This window comes from Pholis gunnellus (genome assembly GCF_910591455.1).
Source record: "Pholis gunnellus genome assembly, chromosome: 12".
Lineage (NCBI taxonomy): Eukaryota > Metazoa > Chordata > Actinopteri > Perciformes > Pholidae > Pholis > Pholis gunnellus.
The window spans coordinates 14,777,680-14,802,567 of NC_136539.1; the positions used below are offsets into that span (position 1 = coordinate 14,777,680).

Sequence of the window (24,888 nt, forward strand, 5' to 3'; positions counted from 1 at the left end):
ACAAAAGGAATAATTGTTCACACATTACTAAATAAACAGCTCATGTCTTAACATTGTGCCCCGTGCTTTTCCCCATCACACCATGACATATCTCACACCACATCAGTGACACTCAGCGACGCTTATCTTCTATTATCTAACCTGAGTGTCTGTGTTTGTGTGTGTGTGTGTGTGTGTGTTTGTATATGTAGGACGGAGGACATCCCTCTGAAGATCCTCGCCCACAACAGCCTGGTGGGCCGGCTGATTGGGAAGGAGGGCCGCAACTTGAAGAAGATCGAGGAGGACACAGGGACCAAGATTGCCATCTCCTCGTAAGTCGCCTCTTCCACCGCTCCCGCCTTCCGCTTTCACACACGCCTACGGCACTCTGCTGCTACGCTGGTAGCCATACTAGCACCTTCAGGAAAACACACACACACACACATACACACACACACTTTGATGTGAGAGCTTGTGTGATTGTGGCATTAAAGGCATTTTGACACAGCTATCAATTTAACCAAAGCAGAAATTACAAGCAGCGATTCCAACTTCTTGGCGCCACACCTTTCTACAATGGTGCTCATTAGCCACTTGGCATGTGATTTCACTGGACTGAGTTGTTGGAGACCAAATGTGAAGGGTTGCTTACACTCCAGAACATGATATTAGAGAGGTGGTGATTACACCCTGTTTAACAGGCCGTGCTCACTGACCTTTGTTCATTTAGGGCTAATGAATTGCTCTGTCTCTGAGCTCTGAGGACATAATGAGCCTCGAGAAGGAGACAGGCATGAGGAGAGGGAAGGAGAGGATCCTTTTGAAAAGAGGCAAATAGCACATTCAATATTATCGGTTATGTGATGTGATTATTGGCGTCCTCCACGTCCAATGACACCGATGAGAGGATAGATTGGTTCCGCTTCAGAGGCACAAAGTTGTTATCGTTCACACAACTTCCAGGCTTTATGGAGCGATCATTTATTTGATTCACGTAATATTGGATGACGTTTAGCTGTAACTGCTGTGCTATTTTCTCAGTTGTGATGCGTTCAGCTCACCTGCTGAATAGGTGTCTTGTATAGGTGAGAAAAAGAAAACTTGGTAAGATGTTACTAGATCCATGCGAATGACTTCAAAGCAACATAGTTTCTCACTTTACTGACCTGAATGAGGTTAACTGTGGTTTAATTTCAGACAGATTGGACTTTATTTGGCACAACACGATGCGATTAAGTTAAATATCTTGCTGCAGTGCAGGGGATTGATAAATCCATTTTCTTCTTTACTCACGTGTGTCACTGTGCTGATATTCACATGTTTGAGAGGGTGGTTTGCAGTTTGAAGGGGCAATCCACCAAGCTTTCACATAAAGATGTGTTTACTCATCATCAGGAGTCCAGTACTAAAACTGTGAAGAGAGTTGTATTATGTATTCAATCCATCTGTGTCTCTGGAGGAGTATTGTCATCTTAGTCTGGGCAAGGAAACGACAAATTGATGACGTAGGGTTCAAAAGATGTCTGTGTTTCCCAGTAAGGAAGGATATTTATTTAGTTACGGAAGTAATTACGAGTTTCCAACTTGTAAGTTGTGTCAACATCCAAGTTGTTAGTTACGACTGGGATAGTCAGATTTTTCTGAATGCTCTGATGATGATGATGTGACGTGACAGAGGTGCTCTGGAACGCTATCGAACTGCATTATGGGAAGTGATTCGGAGCCACTTTAGGGAACTTAAAGTCAGACTATCGCACTATGTCTGCTGCCTCAGTTTTCATCATTATTTTGTTCTTCTTCTGTGTCTTCCAACTTTATGGAAATGCAACACTAAATTGCTTGTCAGCGAGCAAAATGTTTTAATGTCAGTTCTTGATGGTGATGACGAAGCCTTTAACAACACTTAAGTTAGATAAACACAAAGACAGGAAATACAGTTAAAATCAGCTCAGTCATATCCACCCTCTGAGCAGAATGTGAGTGCTCCTGTCCTCTGTATTTGTAGTTCCACTTACATATTTATGTTTGTGCTTATGTGATCTCTCTTGCAGGTTAAAGGACTTAACCATTTACAACCCTGAGAGGACCATCATGGTGAGGGGCAGCTTGGAGGAGAGTTGTAAAGCCGAGGTGGAGATCATGAAGAAACTGAGGGAAGCCTACGAGAACGACATTGCTGCTGTAAACGTAAGCTGAGCTTAAAGGTTACCATCTGCGGGCCTCTTGAACGTTCACCGCTTGCGTGTGTGTGTGTGCGTGTGTGGTTATGATCTCAGGTTGACTCAAATAGACTGACAGGTGAACAACGGAGTGATGATATACAGCAGGATGATATCGCCTCCCCTTTCAGTACACATTACCACCGGCATTAGTAATACCCGTTGTTGTCTGCTTGGTAAATGGATAACAGTAAACGATAGCTGAATAGCTCATCAGTGAGTGTTTGTCTACAGCGTACTTGTGTGTGTGTGTGTGTGTGTGCCTGTTCCACGGAGCCTCTGACTCACGCTCACTTCCCTGCTGTGTGTGTCTGTGTTCCTGCTGTAACACACTGCTTTTCCCAGCATCCATCTGATATCTGTAGGCCGCTCTCTCACACTGCCCCGATGACATCACCAGTGATATCACACTCCCTACAACACAGAGACGACTGCTGTATTGGCTGTGATGATGCTCTCTCCACAATGAGCAGCAGTTACTCAGAATTTATATCTGCTTTTGTTCTCCTTCGTTTTGATCGGGCAATTATTGGCTCAGAAATAATCATCAAGAAGTGTCACGCAGCATGCGGTTAAATTGTACTGGCAGGGGAGAGCTGGCACCTGTCGGGCTCAGCGGGGACTCTACAGCAAGCGGTGAGGGCCATCTAGTGAGGCACTGTGGATATTACACAAAGCGCACTGGGAACAAGGAAGTGAATAGAGGCCTCGTGTCTCTTCACGGACATGAAACCAGAATAGCCGAGTTGACTTTGAGGAAGAAATACTTTTTGAGCAAACAAGCCCTGTTTTTGATGTTGTGACAACGCACTCTTCAGTCATAGTCAAGTGTGTCTTTTTAAATGTTTTATTCATCTTAAGAAGTGGGATTGTTTTCTCCACCCATTAAAGACCACTTGATCCTTCACTTTATCTGATTCACGGTTGTCTCAGGACAGTGAAAATATACACAAATAAACTACACTTTACATGATTGATGGGTGTATATAATTGAGTCATTAGTAGTAGTAAAGGAACAGTTCACAAAACAAGCAATTCGCTATTATTATTAACTTTTTTTAATTATTAATTAATCAGCTGATTATTTTCTCAATGAATCATTTAAAAATAATAGCTTGTCAATTCCCAATAAATTAAATTTAGTGTAACAGAAAACAAAGAAAAGCAGCATTTGCTTATATTTAAAAAACTGGAACCATTTTCTATTGTTGCTTGACAAATAATTTTAACATTATTTGATTTTCAGGATTGTTGCTGTCCACGTCTGGCACATTACATTATGCACGACATATTTCTTATCTTACAGGTGATGAAGAGACGACATGAAGAAGAACAGTTTGATTGATTTAAGAACCGTAGCTTTGTTTTTTATTTGTTTAAATAAAATAAAAAGATGTACTTACTTACACTAATAAGAGACATTTGCTCCTGTTGTTTCTCTTTTACCATTTATTAGACGAAGTTCTGCTCAGTGTAGAATGATTTTTTAAAAATGTGTTAACTGTTTTAGTCAGCGTCCTCTCATAGAAGGAAACAATAATTCTGAGGATGTGTCCTCAGCATATCAGCAAAATATCTTTGGGTGAAAAATGTCCCCTAATTAAATTCTAATGTGTCGTCTTTCTTGTAGCTTTCAACTTGTTTACAATCTGCTTCTCTTCTTCTGCACAGCAACAGGCCAACCTGATCCCAGGCTTGAACCTGAACGCTCTGGGAATCTTCTCCTCTGGTCTGCCGGTTCTGTCCCCTGCTGCTGGACCACGTGGTGCAATGCCCTCTATGGCACCAGCAGGATACAACCCATTCTTAGTGAGTATGCTCTGTTTAACCTCTGCGCACACACATAAAAGGTGGTGAAAAAAAAGATTTTGAAAGGCTTCTTTTAGAATGACTTTACCGCCGTTGGTTATACACGCCCAGCTCAGCGATGCACAGCTCCTCCAGGGAATAGCTTTGACTTGATAAAGCAATTTGTTTCCAACACATGGTAAACCAGGTTCCCCCTGGAGTGCTTTTTGAAAAAACAACACAGTGCTGACTCAGGTCTCCCTGCATGATGTTGTACACAACACAGTTAGAAACATCCAGAATTCCCCCATCTTTTCCAGAGATGAGTCAGTTTGTCTGTAAAACAAAGTCTCCACTCATTGCCTGACGAGGTCAAGCCAAAGTGGTGTGACACAGTGTGTGAGAATGTATTTGCGTGCTTCGTAGTCAAGAGGGTTAATGTCTGAGTCACTGTGAGTTAATGCCCTGAAATTCCCCCTTTATAAGAGCTTGAGTATGGTATGTGCATGTGTCTGTAAATGTGAGTGTCTGTGTGCCATCTGAACGGTCTGCTTGTCACTTCACTTTTAGAATCACTCTTCACATCTCAGTGGCCTGTACGGGGTTCCTCCAGCAAGTGCCATCACCCACCAGCACTCAGTATGTTCCCTAAAATCTGCACTACAGTCAATGTTGCCTTGGTGATCAGAGATTTCACCACTAATTACTTGGCTTTTGTGAAGCTAGGTACATATTTTAATAGCTGAAAGCATGTTTTTTTGCACACAAAAAGCTTTTTAAAAAAGCCTCAAGCTTAGGATGTTTTCGAAGCATATAGTCTCTCTTTGCAAGTGACTTGGTATACATGGGAAGGACTGCCACAGTGTGGAGAAAAGGAGAAAGGTACAAGACTAATGGACAGGGGGACATAAATACGAGACCATGAGAACCTCTCAGTCAGCGGCTATGACGAGTGAGTCTGGCATTCCTGCACACCATCACCCAGTCACCAGAACACCACAAATATTTCTGGAAGGAGACTTTTCAGCCCGGAGTTGTCCTGTGGCTCATCAAAAAATCACTTCATAAACCTTGAGTACATGAGTGTTACCATGCTAAGAAAAACAAAAACACAGGGCAACCCTCGGCCCTAATAGGAAATATTCCGCTTCGACCCGGCGGGATGTTTACCCGAAGAGAAAACCCTCAAAGAGAGCTCAGTTCAGCTTTCCTTGCATGTGGTGTCATCGCTTTCAGTATTAAATAAAACATTTTGTGACTGTTTAAAGCGGTTTTTTGAAATGTTTTTCTCTGCCACAATCAGCAGCAGAGTACAGCAAACGTGTTGTGAAATACATTTCTCTGTGTGGTCTTTTTTTTTTTAAGCAACAGGCTCCAGAACAGGAGGTTGTCTACCTCTTTGTTCCAACTCAGGCAGTCGGGGCCTTGATTGGCAAGAAGGGCCAGCACATCAAACAACTCGCCCACTTCGCTGGAGCTTCCATCAAGGTGGGTTAGTAGAGCGCGGACTTCGATTCGGGGGAAAGAGGAGGTCAAACCGTGTCTAAATCAACATGCTACACATTCTTCGAAGGGTGAAGTTGGCGGTCAGTGCTGGCTGAGTCAGCAGCATGTCATGGACCACAGCTGAGGATGTTAGTTAATTATAGTCAAAGAAGGAGATGACTAGTAAGCTGAGCATCTCCATCTGGAGAGATTGAACAGCTGGTCAATGAATTCTCATATTGTAATCTAAAGCAATATATTCGTAGGAATTTGCAGACTTCTCAGATGATTCAGTGGTTACATGCACTGAATCACCGCAGCGCAAAATCACCAGCTTTTGTCCGCATTTTCTCCCTATTTGTCTCTATAACCCGTGTGTGTGTGTGTGTGTGTGTGTGTGTGTGTGTGTGTGTGTGTGTGTGTGTTTCTCAGATTGCCCCAGCTGAGGGTCCAGATGTCCCTCTAAGAATGGTTATCATTAGTGGAACCGCAGAGGCTCAGTTTAAGGTAAGAGCACAATAAATGTGTGTATGAAGATGCATTCAAATTTGATTATTTAACACTGAAAGTGAATACATCCATTTTGAGGAAAAAATAGCTACTTCAATTATTATTTAAATGGTCCTGTATTAAAGTAAACAGCGGTGGATCACTGTGTGTATCCCCATTTCCCCCAGTCTCTCGTTGCCTCATTCCCTCCTCTGTATTCCAGGCCCAAGGTCAGATACATAGGAAGCTGAAAGAGGAGAACTTCTTCTCAGCGAAGGAGGAGGTCAAACTGGAGACGCACATCAAGGTTCCCTCAACTGCAGCTGGCAGGGTCATCGGTAAAGGCGGCAAAACGGTGAGTTGATACTTGAACTGAGTTATGGTCGAGGATGGAAAAGAAAGTTGGATTTACTTATGTTACTTTAACATAAGCATCAAATAGCACCTGATTTGCTTGCTTTTATTAAAAGGTGTTTCAGTTTACCTTAGTGAGTAATGTGTGTTTCGTAAGTGAGGCTGGAGGGGAAATTCAAACCAAGATAATGATCGCTGGAGTCGGGTTTTTATTCAGGTAAACGAGCTGCAGAACCTTACGAGTGCTGAGGTCATCGTACCGCGGGACCAAACTCCAGACGAGAACGACGAGGTCTTTGTGAAAATCAGCGGGCATTTCTTTGCCAGCCAGGTACGCACAACAAGTTTTAAGGTTTTTTTTAAGGTTTACATGTCGGCGTATGCTTCTCTTGACAAACATATTTTTTATTGTGGCATTATCTGACATCATGTGCTCATCTTTGCTTACAGGCCGAATCTGCACACTTTGGTGTACCTAGTTTTAATTTTACTGCAACTTGATGTACACAAATTGGAATTAAGGGAATACTTAACACCCTAAAATAACCAATTTTACATCAATTACAACGGAGAAAAGTCTTGATGAATTTCAGTAACTGGGGGCAACAATTAACAACAGCAAAACTATATCAAAACATCTGTTTACAAACTCTCACACAACTAGTGTGTAGTATAATCCAAGACTCATTTATCCAGTCGTATGCTCAGCACTTCCCAACCATTTCCATATATATATGCAGGAAAAAACATTGACCCACACATTCCAACCTCTTTTGATGCTTTGCAATTCATTGAAACGTGATCTGTAGATCAACAGTCTATATCTAGGGTTTAACTAAATCAATTGACATATAGGTAATAATTAAGGCAGTCATTTTTTATTCCTCTCTTTTTTTTGGAACATGGACACCTTGTCAGATATCAATTAACGCCTCGTCCCACATGTGCTATCTCTCCAACAGACTGCACAGAGGAAGATCAGGGAGATCATTCAGCAGGTCAAACAGCAGGAACAGAAGCACCAGCAGGGCGGCGCCGTGTCACCGCACCACTCCAAGTGACCAGCGGGGTGGCTCCAGCGGGCGCCTGCCAATGAATGTAGCCCTCCTAAACAAACAGAGAACTACCCAGACAAAGGCCAAGGCCAAGGGGGACATGCAGGGCAGACCAGCAGCACCGGGATCAAAACCAAAGAACTTCACTAGGGGGAAAACAAGTGAGAGCCAAAGGCTGAGGGCATTGTGTGCACTGCCAGCCCTGTGAGAGCAGATAGAGTGGGAGAAACCGTACTGATAGAATATAACAAGAAAAGACCAAAAAAAAAATCTACAAGAAAGGTGGAAACGACAGAGAATTTGGCACCTGTTGTTCTCACAGTTAAAAAGGTAAACAGGAAGTAGTATGTTGCCCTGCATAACGTTATCTCTTTAGTTGGACTAACATAGGCCTAACAAACTGATAAAGCATTGGTATTAACATGAGCATATAAGGCATTGTGATTATTATTTTGGGTTAGGACGAGAGCGAGTGACAATGGACACCTTCTCTCACAAGAGTTTGAGATATTGAGATTAAAAAACTAAATATCCTTAGCAGTATTAACACAGCGTAGATAAGTATATTGATACACACAGAGTATGCACTGTTATTTTTCTATCAAAATGGCAGTGCAACTTGGTGTAGTTTTTAATATGTTTACTTGTTCTAGAGATTGATTGGGCTGTGACAGCCACATAAAGCAGTTTCCCTCGTTTGTTCACAATATAGGCCACTGAAATCAAAAAGAAAAGAAACCCCTATAAAAGTAAATATGGTGAATGGATCTTTGTAACAAGCCTGTGTGTGCCAACGTAAAAGATAACGTCCCTTTGAAATGTCTCTCACCATTCATATCTGATGCTTTACTGCTTTTTTTTCTTTCTTTTCTGCTAATTTCTGCTTCACTTCCTCATCACTCTCTCTCATTTGGCATGTTTTTTTTTTAATAGGATGAAAATGGTTGTTGTCAAGAAACACTTTTTGTCCCCCCCCCCCCCCCCCCCCCCCCCGTAGCCTTATGATAACATTGAACTGACTGCCACATTCACTCAACAAAGGTTAAACACAACAGAGGTGTTTTTATCACTCTTCCATCGTGTGCAGTAGACTATATCTACATTCATGCTTGTCCTGATAAACAAACAAAAACAAATTATCAAAAGGGTGTCTCTAAAAGGCATTCTCCTCAATGATCAGAGCAAAAATTGACGTCTTTAAAAAAGTGTACGCACCTTTGCTTGCTAACAGTCGACCAGTCATTTTGAATGTGTACCGCCACACGCTCTGCCTTAGGGGACGTGGGCTTAAGGGGGGCTGGGTCGTCGGGAGGGTGCAGACTCAAGGTGTGTGGAGTGGCAGTAAGTTTTGGGTAGAGGGTGGGTGGTGGTGGTTGGGGTTGGGGGAGGCACCGGGAGGAACCGTATGACCTGTGGTACACACACAACCGCAAACATGACCGCGGCCGCGTTTGGCTTCAACCCTCTCTTGTCAGGGAGCTTTCTAAAACGGCATGACAGCTGTGAATGTACGATATGCAGCCTTTTCAGAAATATCACCCCTGCCGTGTCCAGCAGGCCGGCACAGAGGCACAGATTGTCATTCTCACTCTCGCTCTCTTTTCTGTTAACTTTTCTTTTGTTTTTCTTTTCTTTTGGCGAGCTGGAGCTGGACACGCAGGTCCTGGTGTCCCTTTGTGCTTTACTTTGGAGACCACGGAAGCTTGTTGCCTTATTTTGTCACCTTTCAGACATCACCCATCAGCTGCATCTTCCAGACGCAAGGTTATTGCCAATACGCACAGCTTCCTCCGTGTGTGTGTGTGCACATGTGTGTGTGTGTGTGTGTATATATATATAAAAAGAGAGAGTAATATTTATGAATCTATTTTTTTTCCTATTTTGTGATGAGAGCTATTGATAAGAAACAAAAAGAAAACAAAGTCCTTTTCTTTTTTTTCCTCAGTGGGACACTGCCATATTATTTTGAAGGGAAGTGTTTATTTTCTTGAAAACTAGACTATGAATAATATAAATAAAAACCTGAAAAAATAGGAGAACAGTAAAGTGAACCACGGCGTTAACTTTGGTCAGGATGTGAACAGTGCGCATGTCAGTATTGTGATCTACCTCAGGCTTCAGGGTACCTCAGTCCAATCTTTAATTTCCCCTTTTTCCACATTTTATATGCCTTGTTAACTGATCATTTGAGCGTTTTTAATTTTCTTTTTTAATGAAACAAAAAAGAACAAGACAAAAGATCTACAGTAGGCTAATCACTAAACTCTTCAGGTCCAGCCAACTAGTGAAACTTTGTAAACCGTAGTCAACTCTGTTGGACTGTCTTTGCCTGGACGCCATACAACCTCTTAATGATATACGTCAAAAGGATTTCCAAGTACATTTTTGCTAGAAAGGAATGAAGGATGTAAGGGGTACATACCTGCCCGAAGTGGTTCTGAATGTGGATGTTGTGTACTGATTTCACCATCAAAGAAAAACAAAAAAAGGTACAAATCAGTTGATAGAAACCGAAACCAACCAACTGTACCTCCTGTTTATCCCAACTGTACCTCCAGGTTTTTGTTTTTAGACTTTTAAACAAAACAATGAAGTTTATTCACTTGTGAAAAAAAAATAAATCTTACCAGCTCTTTTTGATAACAGCATACTCTGGGGTTGATTTGACGAAAACACGAAGCTTAAAAAAAAAAAATACACTGACGGGACTCTTGAACATGGTGTACAAACCCTAGTCTTCTGTGTAGAATGTAGAACAACTCTAGTCGTTAATATGTCACTGTGTACGACAAGATAACTGTATATCTGTAAACATGTACAATAGAGTCACACATAAATGCATCATTTTCGTCTCTCTATAACACTTATCAGTCTGCACCTGCGTTGTGAGAGATGGTGGGAGAATTTTAGAGCGTCCCAGCTTTCCTCAAAACTGAGATTTTTTTGTTGTTGTGCTGTATATTTCAGAAATACCTCTCAGAATCCAAGGCTGACGTTAGTTACTAAAACCAATGTAGGGCAAAATAATTAAATAAATGAATGATATAGTGAAAGTTATTGTTTGTCTTTGGAGTCCTTTTACCTGTTGAGAGATGATTTTAACTGTTTTTCGAGGGCAGACTTTTGTCATCAGATGAGTTGGATCCTTTTCGTCCCAGTGAACACAGACTAGCAGTGCTAAAATAAACATAAAAAGGTCTATCAAACTCACACAATGCCTGAGGCTGGCAGATTCAGCGAGCCTCCCCACAGCCGTCACAGTACCTCATACTGATGACGATAGCTCACCAGACCTGGTTCAAATACCCTGACCTTACCCACATGAATGCAGTGCGGTGCTTCTACTCCCAACGTGTGAGTCCCGTAGTGGTCTGATTCGAGGAGAAAACGGCTTTTCGCGGTAGCACTGGAAATTGTAGTTTGTCCCACGTGGATTGTTTGACTTGTCAAACTTTTGAAGAGCAGTTTTGAAGTTGAGGCTCTTTTCTTGCATTGCAGAGGACTCTTCAGACCTCTGTCGCTCTTGTGTTTTTGGCTCTTTACACAGCAAGGGCAGGTTTTCCTCCAGCTGGTTTGGTTTCACTGTGGTGCTGTCAGCACAGCCTCCTGGGCGAAACTTGTCAAGATGACAGGAACCTTTGTTTTGTTTTTATTTTACTTCCAAGGATTGGTGTTCCTAGGTTTTGTGGGGTGTTGCTAGACATAAATATTCAGTACCAGAAAATCACAAATACACACATCACTGTACTGTGTTGTTAGTCATATCACATGGTGGTTTGATAGTTTAGTTTTTTTTTTTCTGTTGATCTGGTTTTCTCGTCATTTACACTGATTTAATAATGTAGTCCGGAGCAGTAGCTGCGATTCTTTGCTTTAATATTCATTCCTTTTAGATCACTACCAATAATACTAGTTGTTAAAATTGTGGTTGAAACATATCCTAGCTAGGAGTTCTAACATATTTGAGAATCAGAATGGCAAAATAAATGAATCTGTGACATGCAAAGAAGGAAGGTTGACAGAGTATCCAAGTCTGATAAAATCTTGTTCTGCCTTTTGAAACTAAACAGAAAAAGAGGGCATTCAACAACCATCCAAAAAATCACAGCTGAGGAAGACTTTAGTAAAGTCTGGTTGGATGTATGCAGAACCACAGCAGTGTTTTTGTACCGTCTTGTTGTTAAATGGGAAAACACAAAGTATTGCATGAGACCGTTGTCGGCGGTCCAGTATGTACACTTCATATAGCACCAGACTTTCAGCAGTGGTTTTACATGGATCCATTTCTGAACTGCATTTCACCATTTGGGAGATTCCTTTTGTTACAACCCTCAAGTCGTACATTTCCCACGGGCCTGAAGGTCCCAAACACCTCAAGGTAATCGGTGACTGTGCGCTGGACAGACGTATGATCCATTTTGAATCCATCTTGTGGATACATGCCTTTCTGGAAACAGTCATGCTGTTGTTTTGAGTGGTGAGTGAACTGTATTGCTGAGCAACCTGGATCTGAGCAATAAAGAATATTTGAAAAAACAAACAAAAAGAACAAACTGCTTTTTCTTCATGTTTACCGTTTTATTATTTCAAAGTTCTTTTCCCCTCTAAAATAAAAGATGGCGCGTCATTTGTGATCCGAGACGCTATAAATGTGCATTACACTCAAATAATTTACACCTTTTTGAATTTACAGGAATCTGACATAAGACTTTACATCTTAACCCACATGATGAAAGAGTTGAAAATATAACCATTACTGTACAAAACACACACACACACACTGCATGAACTAACTGCACATTCACTTTCATGACATTTAGTCTAAAAAGATAACGATGTAATTCAGTTGTTTACTCAAAAAGACTCGGAGGCCAAATTACACAATTTGAAAAACTTTGAGTTCGGAGTTTAAAAAGAGTAAAAATTGTCCAACACACTGTATTACAATTTGTGCTAAAATTTCAAAATGCGATTGTCAAACAAGAAAAATACAAACTTCAAGTTGTATAATAGTTGCTGCAAACATCAGACATATTTCAGTTACAAACCAAATAAATTACAAACAAACTTAAAACAACAATCATCTGAACCATCCAGCCACATTAAACATGAGTAGTCGGTCACATTAAAGTCCATGTTGGAGGTAGAAGTTTGAAACGATTACTGCACGACAGGCACTTAAAACACTAGCTGTTAATAATAGTGCAAGAGCAAAGTCTCCTTCAAATTCTCCACATGATTGCTGTACATTCATACATCTAGACACACACATATACTGTGCATGCTGTGCCCTTAGAAGTTGTGGCACAGAAACACCAACATTTGGTTACACAAAATACTTGGCTTCAAACTCTCAGTGCGCCAGTCTTATTTCCCTAAAAGCTCTCCTGCTCCAGAAAACGTAAAGCACCCCAATTAAAAGAAACCATTCGCCGCGTATGTGTGGGCCAACCACCGCTTTAAATACATTCACTCTCGAGGGGTAGAAGGCATCGAAGCGCCAGACGACAAATCACTGGACCTTCTTCTCTGTGATGAGCCCGTTCTGCGGTTGGACATCCAGCTTGAGACGCTTCTGACTGAATCGGCGGATGAGTGCGCCGGGCAGCAGAGCCATGCAGGCGATGGCCAGCAGCTGCAGTAGCCTCACCCAGGAGAACAAGTCATCCAACGACGCCACCTCGGACAGCATGACGCCTGTCTGGACACAGATGAAGTTGTACGGCAGGAGGCCTACGAAACGCAGACGGCAGAACAAAAACTGTAGTTTAGACATCATGCAAAGCGTTAATGCAGAATGTGCACGTAATAAAAACACGTCTCTCGCTGAATGTGAAGTCCCTTTTCTCTTAGTGTTTACATTATTTATCTGGGATGAACCCAACAATGGACCACAATGGAACAATCTGTGTTGTACAGTGTGATGAATGTGTCGTCACATCGTTTACTCGTCAGGTGATCGTGTGCGCTCACCAATGAAGACTGAGCCGAAGAAGAAGGTGATGGGGATGTTGACGATGGGGGCAGACATGTTCAGGAACCAGTTGGGAGTCATGGGAAAGAATCTCAGGAAGAGCAGGAAGAAAAACAAACAGTCCTGGTTCTCCTCGACCTGGGAGATGAAGATGAGAGAGGTTGTAAGATGATGTAACAATCTATGAAGGGACAGCAGATACACGTTTCTCTATTGAGTGTCAATGTTATGTCACACCACTTTCTGATACTTGCATATTTACGTCACCAATCGTCTGACAGTTGAGACAGGGGATCACGTTTACACGTGTCGTCCCGATGTTCTGTTCTAATGAGATATCTTTTGCAGTGTTGTGTGTAAAAGTGTACGTGTAATGTCAGAGCATTGAGATGTCCGTGGCAATAAGGTGAACCTGAAGTCAACATGGTCTACGTCTCACTCTAAGACGCATTTGTTGTTTGGCGTTTAATAATAAGACACGTTCACATTCGTCTTTTATTTGAGCAAGTTGTGCGTGAGTTGTTTACGTGGGGTCATGGATTTTTACCTTCCTCTGCAGCATGGAGACTTTATCGGGGAAGAGGTTACTGATGTAGCGCTTTCCGAAGGCATTGGACAGGAGGTAGCACATGGTGGAGCCCACAGTGGTGAGCGAACAGACTAGCAGCAGTCCTTGATATGGTCCAAATATAGCTCCCGCTAAAATGTTCTGCACAATGACACGTGGAGAGGACCCGGGTTACTAGACATCATCAACATGCGAGTGTACTGATCAGCTCCGACACGCACATCTATAGTAACAGTGGGTTTTTTTTAAGTGTAAGACGTTGGGTGTCACGTTAATCAGCAGTGTGGTTGAGTTGTCTTCAACCGTGCTGCATGCCAAGCTTTGATTAATGTAAGCGGGGAAGAAAAACTGTCAAGATTGCAGACACACAAAGGGAAGTCTGGCATCCCTTTGTTGTTTGAGCTAGCAGGATATTTTTATCCTCTGCAGCATCTTTAGAGAAGAGAGCACCAGTTGTTTTAGTGGGCCTTCCATGCAAAAAGCCTACTTTATTTTACTCCGACCAGACATTGCTCATATTTTATCCAACATTAGAAACAGTTTTTGCCTTGTTATCCAGCAAACGGAGAGCATTTTTAACTTTTTTTAATTATTTTTCACCTTACCAGGAACGAGGATCCAGGAATGGCAAAGGACTGCTTGTAGAGATATGCACTGCAGAAGAGCAGCAGAACATATCCGGTGTGCTCCGTCTTGTAAAACTGCATGAGCTCAGCCAGTTCCCTCAGCTCCTCCAAGTCTGAGGGGAACTTCAACCTGCAACAAGAAGTCAGTCTCATCATCCACTCTTCTTTGTGTTAACAGTCAGGGATGGAATTTATGGACAGAAGATATCGTTGGAATCCACAATATTTAAATGAATGTATGTTCGCACATACATTGTCATGATTCAGATAGTGAGCATTGTGAACGGGTAACCTGAGTTTAAAAATATTTCTGATATTTATCTGTTTATATCTCACACACACACACACAATCTCTCGCACTCTCACACACACACACACACACACACACACACACACACACACACACACACACACACACACACACACACAATCTCTCGTACTCTCTCACACACACAATCTCTCTCTCTCACCCTCTCACTCTTACACTCACTCACTCACTCACGCCATGATTCTCAATCCATAACTACGATATGAGGATATTTAACGCGATCTCGTGAATTATTGCCCTGCCCGAGTTACCTGAGCGTTTCACTGGTAGTGGTGCGTGTGAAGGAGAGATTGAAGAGATTGGAGCATGTTAGCATTAACTAGCGTTAGTGATAGCCCCGTTAAAGTCAAACACCTCTTTTAATGACCTAGAGAGACTAATAACCTAGAGATGTAACGTTACATTATCTTCTCCGTTTGAAAGCTACTAGCGTCAGTCACCTGCTGGGTTCCTCGGAGCTGTCAGCGGGCTGCTCGGACTCCGCTGTCTCCGCATTTCTTCTCTCGGCAGTCGGATGAAGACGTCTTCGCGGAGCCGCAGGCAGGTACAACGACAGGGAATACAGGTACAAGCTGGCTGCAACCACCACCGCGATTAGTCCGACAAGTGAGCGCATATTCCTCACTTTGTCAGCCGGGACGCGGCTTCACCTCCTTGTTGACAGCGAGCGAAGCTATGGCCAACCTTTGCTTCTTCTCCTTCTTTGAAGTAAAACAGCAACCGGCATCATTGGTGTTGCGGTACCGCCATCTTCCGGAAGTAATTAGAGCTAGCTCCTATAACGGCTGTCTGGGGTTATTATAATATTTTAATTTAATTATATTACACTATAAATCTATGATAACATACTACATCGAGAAAGCCAAGTTAACGGAATATTAGAAAAACAAGGGAATAATAAATATACAGAATTTAGTTTTCTGGTTGGCTACAGCCCAGATGGGGGCGGTAATGCTCCGAGTCGTTGCCATCAACGGCCAGCAGCAACCAGAAAAAGATACAACGAAGAAGACCGTTTGGAAATATGCCGTATCTCATTTTTTAAACACTTTATTAAAGAAAATAATATACAATACATATAATATAAAATATATACAACAACACAGAGCCCAGGAGTAATCAAGGGCAACAAGGGTTTTTCATTCCAAAGTCCAAATCATCTCACCAATTGAAGTCAAAGTCCATCAGTCCTGCGAGTACTTTGAATATGTTATCGCATCTACATATTCATTGAGTTCAATCGTAAAATGGGTTGGAACCATTGCATTTGCATTTGTTGATGTGGTATTTTGTGAGTAAAAATACAATATTTATCATATAGTTTCCCCAATTGTTCTATTATTATTCTCACTCTCTGTTGAATAGCACAGACCAAATGTTGTAGTCACAAGTCCCTATCTTTAAATGACATAACTGTACAATGGTCTGTACAAGAGTTGGCTGTTGCCTCACAATATGTATGTGTGTAAATTGCAAAAAAAAAAAAAAACATTAGACACGGTGTCCAAACAGTGGAATTACATTTTTTCATGTGATGCCATGGGACCCAAAATTACGTTTTTTAAAGGTAAATCAACTTCCCAGTACGAACACTTAAATGATCCTTATTTAAATCATAAGGCCCTAAACGTTGTAAAATTCACTAACAGCCGAATCCAAACTTTCCTTCCTCCGTTCATGTGAATGAGTCCGAGAAACGAGGCTGGTCCGCTGGATCGACGGCTGGGAGGCGGGGTTAAGGAGAACGCTCGTGCGCTTGCTCTTTGGCCATTATCATGACTTCCATGTATGATAGTCGAACTTGTTTTGTTTCATGCGCCATTGAGCAACTTTCATAGGAATGAACGTGGCGCCGCCTCCCGACGCTGTAAATCGTTCTGATTAAACATTCACGATCTCATGTAATTCACGTCTGATAAAGGCAATTCACTCTTGTCAGCGGGAGCGGAGTTACAAAGTTCGGTCTGCACACCTAAAAGAAGTGCGGTAGCTTGTAGCAGTTCTTCTTCGACAGGCTCGATGGCTCAATATACTCGTGTTTCGGGGGTTGTTGGCTTAATTACTCTCCAGAATCCGCCTGTCAACGCACTCAGGTGAGCTGAAGTCAAAAACAAGGCTGCAGAGCTTATTAATTAATACACGATTTACCGCAAATCCATATGTTGGGCGTCAGAGATGCAATGAATTTTCTAGACTTGCACACGAAAAGGTGCACATATAACTTTGTCTGCGAAAGAAAATAACACGATTTGTAAACACATAAGAAAAAATCTATATTTTGCCACAGGGTGGCGTCATAGGAAAGACTTTTCTTAATTCAATTGTGGAATGTAACTACATTTGTACTGTTCTTGCTATTATTGGTCATAATATTATGACATTGACAAATAATGAGTAGTTTAACCTTTAATACTCTAAGTACACTTTGCAGAGAATACTTCTGCAGGCCTTTTACTTGTAGTATTATGGTATGCGAGCAAAGTCTGATCTCCTGGTCAATGATCTACTGCAGCAGGTAGGGGTTTAAAGTTGTAAAAGGCACCTCAGTGGTTTTTCTCACAAAAATGTAATTAGACCGCCACTGCCTCATTTTACAGAAACATATTCCATATCAAATGTATGTCATGTTCTTGATAATGCACGTTATTTTGGGAAGAAGGGCTATAACAGAAATATCTGTATTGTCCCTTAAGCCAAGCTAACAACAATTCAAAGGGTAACAACCGGGTAAACTTCAGCAACATGGTACGTCCAGTATCATGTAAAAATGTGTCTTTTTTTTGTATACAGTGCAGTGGTGAGGCAGGGCATTGTTGACAAAGTGGAGACAGCACTCAGTGACCCAAAGGTGAAGGCTGTGGTCATCTGTGGCCAGAATGGAATCTTTTGTGGCGGTATGGACAATTTTGTTTTCTTCTTCTAGTTCCTGTACCTTCACAACCCCAAATAAGGCTTTTTGTTACATCCAGATGTCAGTGAGACCTTAAATATTTGACAAAGATAAGAGTTTTAAAAATCGTTTCAAATGGCAAAACTCCATGACATTCTGGTGTTTGCAAATACTGGCTTTCATTGGTCCCACACCACACACTTGATATCTTCCCTTCACTGATTTTTACAATCTACAATAAGGAAGGTAACAAGATAATTTGAAGATATAATCCAATTGCCCTCTCAAGCAATAAAAATGAATGCTATTCCAGGTAACAATCTTGAATTAGATTGAATTTTAATATCGCCGTCTATTACATTTAAAACACATTATTTGGGGAGACAAAAATATGTTAAAATTGTGTTTTTCTGTACTGCTCTCAATTGTAATATAGCAAATGTCCCGAATTAAACCAATGCTTTAGGGCTTTTGATTTGACTACAACTACAGATTTTTCTGGTGATTTATGGGATACACTTCAGCCTGAAAGCAACCATGGAGGGAAGAAAAGAGAGAGGATATTATTACCCATGTTTCACATAAATTTGCACAGGATTTAATCAAAAACATGCGAGCACAGCATTTACATGACTACGTTCACAGGTGCTGATTAGAGCAAGAATCGCATGACAAATATGACGAAATGAAAAAAATAAATAATCAGGAGGCTTGTTTAAATAACCTTCAATAGTTTGTGTTTATTAAATACAATTTGCATATTTTTGTTACTTAACAAACTCATTAAACATGAAGTATTGAAGAAAACTTCTATGCGCCTCCTGGTTATTCTCTCAAAATCAACATCCAGAAGCAAACATCTTTGTGGAATCAGACGCACTTCTTATTCTTAAAGTTTGAACCCCTAGTAACAGCATGAATTCATTTTTGCAAAACAGGGGCGGACATCAAGGAGTTTGCGACCAAAAGGTTCGGACCTCCACTGATACCGATGATCCACTCCATCGAGGCTGCGAACAAGCCGGTGGTGGCAGCCATCGAGGGGAGCGCTTTTGGCGGAGGCCTTGAGCTGGCACTTGGCTGTCATTATCGAATCGCGCACTCTAAAGTTAGTCCATGCTTCATATCGCTGTCTGTCAGTGTCAAACTGACAGTGTTGTCTTGCATGTTACAGAGTGACTGTGTTAATTGAATTGTTATGTGTTTCTAGAGTCATTAGAAATAAAACCAGTTCAAAACACATTTTGTGATGCAAAAGGATATTTTCCATGTAATAACCAATGTAATGTACTTACTACAGCTGTCTTTATGAATGTCATGAAAAACCCACACTGATCAGGACATTCAACAAACTGTGTGTCCTTTCAGGCCAGACTGGGTCTTCCAGAGGTGACTCTGGGTCTGCTGCCAGCTGCAGGAGGATCCCAACGGCTGCCAAGGCTCATCGGGGTCCCAGCGGCCTTAAACCTCATCACCACAGGTAGCAAAGACAGGTTAACCTTGCCTGACTCTTACAGAGTTGATGGTAGACGTTTAGACCGTTTTTTAAAGTAATCAGATAAAAGGAAGTATCAATAAATATAAACATATATCTTGGTCTGTTTTTCTTCCAGGGTTCTGTTTGTGCGCCCACATTGTGTCGTATTTTAGTTGTACTTCGTGCAGACGACACAATTATTAACATTAACTGGACTGTTGGTTGTACATGAACCATGTACACAAGAGTCCAGCTGCTATCATGTAGAGATTGGTAGTTTACTCTGATGCCCAGTAGAGGTCAGCATGTGTTCAGTTTTACCATTGCCATTTCTGATTCACTGCTCTGTTCTGAAAATGTTCCTAATCAATGAATTCAGATTGTAGTTCTTCATCATTTCTAAGATTATTTTTGTGTCATTGTTTGATAAATGTCAGAATCTAACAGGGGATCTTACAGTGACTGGATGGCTCGTTATTCCTTATCTAATATTTAGAAATGTCACATGTCACCCAGATGGACCTTTGATGCCCTTCATGTCTCCCACAGGCCGCCATGTGACTGCCGCTGAGGCACTGCAACTTGGCATCGTGGATCAGGTTACTGATCACAACACAGTGGACGTGGCTGTGAAGTTTGCCCTGAGTGTTGCAGGTGAGACACAGGAAACGGATAGCTCAAGGTATAAAATCCACTCTCTCTTTGGGGCAAGTCCAACATCAAGAAGTGTCAACATGTAGGTTTGTGGAAGTCAAAGGAAGCAGAAAACACGGCAGGCAGATCCTCCACCACAGAACACATACATGTTTCATGGCCCTGTCAGATGTGATCTGATGTCTTCACTGCTTTTGCTGCATTATTCAGAAGGGCGAAAAGGGACAAACTTTCTTACAATATTAATAACAGGCCCTCGCCACTCATTTAGGGGGATGAAGATTTCTCCGTGCACGAGAGTCAGACTCATTTACCCACTGACTGGATCGCTAAAGTGTGCCATGTCCCTACAGTTTACCACAGTCTGTGTAAAGGCTAACCCATTCAGATTTCCTACGTGCTTCGTGAGAGTACTGACAGATACTAGTAGGTTCAATTTAAATGAAAAATAAAACATTTAAGATTACATTTTAGATTTTTTTTAAGCTTCCTGTTTAACCTTTAGATATGGGAGTGCTTTTAAACATCTCATCCAACCCTCGGCCACAAAACTATTTCTGTAAGTGGTTTTGTAAACTAATACACATACCACCCACTCTGGTGTGTGTGATTTATGTATGTTTACATTGTCAGATTACATGAGGGGTAGGAGTAACTTGTTTAGTCTTGCCTTAGCAGGGCCTTGGTTGTACACACATGCATGAAATAAACATGAGAGGATGTTTTTTACGGCTGTATTGTAGTTAGCCAGTTACTTGCTTCAGAGATTTCTGTCATCTTTTACTGTTTGTTGCTAGCTTACTTGGAAATGACAGCACATTACTAAGACATTCAAGTTAGTACGAAACCTGTTAGCTTGTGCCTAACGGCAAATGTCTCACTAAATGGCAACAGTAGTCTCCAGGATTGCCTGAAAAAACATTTCACAATCGAAAGATGATTGAAGTCTTGTGCTTTTTACAAATGCTTTCCCCCCCCCACTCAACACTGCCAAGATGACTTTGAGTGGGTGAGCAACTGAGTGTTTGTAACGCTGAGGCTTAGAGTGAGTCACACAGAGAAGCCAACAGTATACACGATGGGAGATGTGAGGAGATAGGACTGAAATCTGTGGAGACTTACGGATACTCAGATACTGATTAGCAGGCGTGTTGAATTGGGACTGGAAATGTGCATCTAAATATACAAATAAATCGTGTGAATGTTGGTGACATTGAGACGCACGGCTGGTGAGTCAACCAGCGCAGAACAATTTAGTCTGTCACATCCATACATGCAATTCATAAAACACTACACAGCAGTAAAGCTGGCACATGGGTGTATGTAGGCAAAAAAACATTTGAACTGCCGTATGTGGTGGCTGATACACACACACACACACACGCACACACACGCACACACGTGCACAGATTCAAGTCTCTGCTGGTGACGAGATTAACATTTTTGCCCCAGTAGTTGCAACATCTGCCCGCTACATCTGTCAGGACGACCAGGCTTTCTACCCGCTGCACAATAAATCCATCGACACAGCTCAACCATTTACAGATTAACCGCTGCAATAATGCCCTCCTGAAGTACATCGGTATCACATTGCTCTGCCACACAGCTTCACATTGACTTTCCAGAATGTACTTTTAACTGACCATTCATTCTCCTTCCGGATATATTGATACTGACTTTATAAGGCACAATTGTAAGTAATTGGACTAAGTGGAGACAACAGATCAGATACGGCTGCTCTTCCCTTTTAAGCTTTGCCATGGTGACCCAGATTCTGGCCTAGACCCTCAGCTGAGTGTAATTCAGTGGAGCTATGAAGGATTCTGACTACTGCCCCGTGTAATCATGTCAGGGGAGACAGAAATAGGTATCAAGATGCTTTTAACAAGGCTTTAGCAGAGTGGCCTTCTTCTTCATTCTCATTGTTTGCAGGCTTAAATCTCAGCAAGCAGGCAGTTCGTGTTGTAAAGTTTTTAAGTCTAATATTAAATCCTCTCATGTATTTGCATCTAGAAAACAGCTCCAGTACTGTACGATTGCTCACAGCCCCCCCCCCCTCCGCTCTCAGAGTTAGAAATTTGCCAACAATTTTGCCCAGAACCAAATTGTTGCTTTTCATTAAGTTTTAGATCGGTGTTATTCTAAGTGAACTTTAACAGTGCACTGGCACTGGAGTCCTTCCAATTATGCTGGAAATGGTCTTTCAAATCATTCTGCCCTTATAAGCTACTGGGCTATTTTGTGATTGAGTGGCCAATTATTTGCAGACTGAGTGCTGGCCGACAAATTGGGTAAAGTGGAAAAAAGCTGTACTAATGGAAACTAGGGAGCGCTTTTCAGTTTAGAAAATAAAATGATGCAGGTGAGCGCGTATAAAAAATGTAATTACAGAGTTAATTTTGTAATTTACTTTGAGCAAAATTCAGAGGATTATAAGTAAAAAGATAATTCCTCTGGAGTCATGTTTCTTCCATGTTTGTATTTCAGGTCAGTCAGTGGATGCCCGTCGTATAAGTACTTATCCGTGTCCACGCCCGTCTGATTTGGATGCTCTGTTTGAGGAGGTGATGCAGAAGGTGCGTCAGAGTGCCCGTGGAGCTATAGCGCCAGTTGCATGTGTCCAGGCGGTGTGGGCGGCTGCCACCCTGCCGTACACTCAGGGCATGGAGCGGGAGAAAGAGCTGATGGCCACTCTCTTCACCTCAGGCCAGGCCCGTGCCCTGCAGTACATTTTCTTTGCTCAGAGAGCCGTTGCCAGGTGGAGGATGCCCAGTGGAGCCAGCTGGGACACAAGCAAGCCCAGGCCCGTAAATAAAGCAGCTGTCATTGGTAAGAGCTTTGGACTTTTAATCTCTGTTTGTCCGAGCTTTCAATAAGCACAAGCACGTTCACTCATCAAGCTATCTGTGTGGCCTTTCCAAATTCATGTTGCCTATGGAAACTAAGCCCTGGTTTATAGTTCAGCTGAGTGTAAATGGATGAACCAGCTCTTCACTGCAGGGAGGATTGGCTGCATAACAACCTGGATATGTGAAGCTCTGCAGCTTGTGCATTAATATTGCATGCTTTGGAAAAACTTCATGCTCCCAGGCTAAAACTATTTACAGTCTCGCGTTGTGTAGAGGTCACTAAAGGTATCATTTCTGTGAGATAAACTTGTGTATACTGTAATTGTGTCTGTGATATGTGTAACTGGTGATTCTGAGGCAATATTTCTGTCGTCGCCATGTGATTTTGTCTTCAAAGGTCTCGGCACCATGGGGAGAGGCATAGCAGTGGCCCTGGCTCAGACAGGGTTGTCTGTGGTTGCCGTTGAGACCCAGGAGAAGCAGTTGACGGAGGCAAAGCAGGCGATGTCTAGCATGTTGGAGCGAGGAGCTAAGAGACGAGGGGGGGTTCCTGCGCTTGGTTTGATCAGTTATAGCCAGAGCATCCAGGCTGCAGCGGACGTCGACCTGGTCATCGAGGCTGTGTTTGAGGACATGGCCCTGAAGATAGAAGTATTCAAGCAGCTGACTGCTGTTTGCAAACCAGGAACTCTCCTGTGCACCAACACTTCTGGACTAGATGTGGACCAGCTGGCCTCTGAAACCCCTAACCCAGAGCTGGTGGTCGGCATGCACTTCTTTGCCCCAGCCCATGTCATGAAGCTGCTGGAGGTGGTGTATGGGCCACGGTCCTCTCCCCAAGCAGTGGCCACTGCCATGCAACTGGGAAAGAAAATGGGCAAAGCCAGTGTGGCAGTTGGCAACTGCAGAGGCTTTGTGGGGAACCGCATGCTGAGGTTATACGTTGAACAAGCTTCCTTCCTGTTGGAGGAGGGAGCTACACCTGAGTTGGTAGATCGAGCGCTGGAGGAGTTTGGTTTTCCCATGGGTGTGTTCAGAATGTCCGACCTCGCTGGGCTCGACGTGGGCTGGAGAACCAGGAAGGCAGCCGGGCTAGCGGAGCCTGGAGAGGCATCCGGGCCATCAGCTAGAATCCGAAAAGGCTACAGGTACAGCCCCATTGGAGACCTGGTCTGTGAGCAGGGACGGTTTGGCCAAAAAACAGGCCAGGGGTGGTACCAGTATGATAAACCCGGCAGTCGGGTGGCCAGGTCCGACCCCTGGATGCACAGCTTTCTGGAGCAGTACCGAGCCCGGCACGGCCTGGTGGCACGCAGCATAGACCACCAGGAGGTGCTGGAGCGCTGCCTCTATTCCATGATCAACGAGGGCTTCCGCATCCTGGAGGACGGAATAGCTGCAGGACCCGAAGACATCGATGTCATCTATGTGTTTGGCTACGGCTGGCCCAGGCACCGGGGAGGTCCCATGTTCTACGCCAGCATGGTGGGGCTGGCAAAGGTCCTGGAGAGGCTGGAGCACTACCACCAGGCTCACCCTGATGTGCCCTACCTGGAGCCCTGCCGCCTCCTCAGGAGGCTGGTGGCCAGTGGCAGCCCACCTATCCACATGTGGAGGGAAGTCATCAAGAAAGTCCAGAGCCAGCTTTAAATCTCAAACATGTCAGCTTAAATCTCTTTATTCACTTTAATGAGGACCTTATACTGTGATGATGAGCGGTTAATGAACTGCACTTATGTTGTGCTTTATAATAATGCAGATCTTTTTCTATAATGTGATTATGGATGAAATTGTCTCTTCTGCCTTATCTGTTTCTTATTGTATCCTCCTGTATGTAAATGGTCGGTGCTCAAAATAATAGACAGACCTACAATATCAACGTGACAAGCTTTACGACGGTTGGATGTGTTGCATTATATCGGAGTGAATTAGAATAATAATCTCTAAATCTACCGCCTGATGCCTCGATAAACACCTGTTATAGATTTATGCATTTTCTGTGTGATTTATACAGTCCTATTTGTGCGAATCTGGTGCACATGTTGGCTTGTTATTCAGGAGCATGCGTGTGCCTTTTTGTTTGATCTATTTCATCAGTCAAACAATCTGTTGTGGAGGAGAATAAATTAAAACTTCCGCTTCGTGTGGTG

At 42.6% G+C, this 24,888-nt stretch overlaps 3 protein-coding genes across 4 annotated transcripts in view; 2 read left to right on the forward strand and 1 right to left on the reverse strand.

Annotated features, from left to right (window-relative positions):
• Positions 1-8,687, forward strand: part of igf2bp2a (insulin-like growth factor 2 mRNA binding protein 2a) — a 39,229-nt gene extending 30,542 nt beyond the window's left edge. The window contains exons 8-16 of one of the 2 annotated variants that reach the window (XM_079169821.1): positions 192-314; positions 2,034-2,169; positions 3,873-4,010; positions 4,560-4,628; positions 5,355-5,477; positions 5,907-5,981; positions 6,187-6,318; positions 6,535-6,648; positions 7,280-8,687. In XM_079169821.1, the coding sequence (XP_079025947.1) occupies positions 192-314; positions 2,034-2,169; positions 3,873-4,010; positions 4,560-4,628; positions 5,355-5,477; positions 5,907-5,981; positions 6,187-6,318; positions 6,535-6,648; positions 7,280-7,378 (1,009 nt within the window). In that variant the 3' untranslated portion in view covers positions 7,379-8,687. The remainder of the gene's footprint in view (positions 1-191; positions 315-2,033; positions 2,170-3,872; positions 4,011-4,559; positions 4,629-5,354; positions 5,478-5,906; positions 5,982-6,186; positions 6,319-6,534; positions 6,649-7,279) is intronic. The other variant, XM_079169822.1, reaches the window with a different exon arrangement.
• A 3,251-nt stretch (positions 8,688-11,938) lies between these two features.
• On the reverse strand, positions 11,939-15,602 carry tmem41aa (transmembrane protein 41aa). Its single transcript, XM_079170560.1, has 5 exons — positions 15,309-15,602; positions 14,520-14,670; positions 13,894-14,055; positions 13,346-13,484; positions 11,939-13,105 (listed from the first exon to the last, which is right to left on the reverse strand). Exons 1-5 carry the CDS (start codon positions 15,482-15,484, stop codon positions 12,885-12,887), a joined length of 849 nt encoding a protein of 282 aa, XP_079026686.1. The 5' UTR covers positions 15,485-15,602; the 3' UTR covers positions 11,939-12,884.
• A 1,097-nt stretch (positions 15,603-16,699) lies between these two features.
• Positions 16,700-24,887, forward strand: ehhadh (enoyl-CoA, hydratase/3-hydroxyacyl CoA dehydrogenase). Its single transcript, XM_079170495.1, has 7 exons — positions 16,700-16,961; positions 17,659-17,762; positions 18,697-18,866; positions 19,127-19,238; positions 19,785-19,889; positions 22,377-22,718; positions 23,136-24,887. The coding sequence occupies exons 1-7, from the start codon at positions 16,888-16,890 to the stop codon at positions 24,386-24,388; spliced, it is 2,160 nt and encodes a 719-aa protein (XP_079026621.1). The 5' UTR covers positions 16,700-16,887; the 3' UTR covers positions 24,389-24,887.
• The last annotated feature ends 1 nt before the right edge of the window (position 24,888 follows it).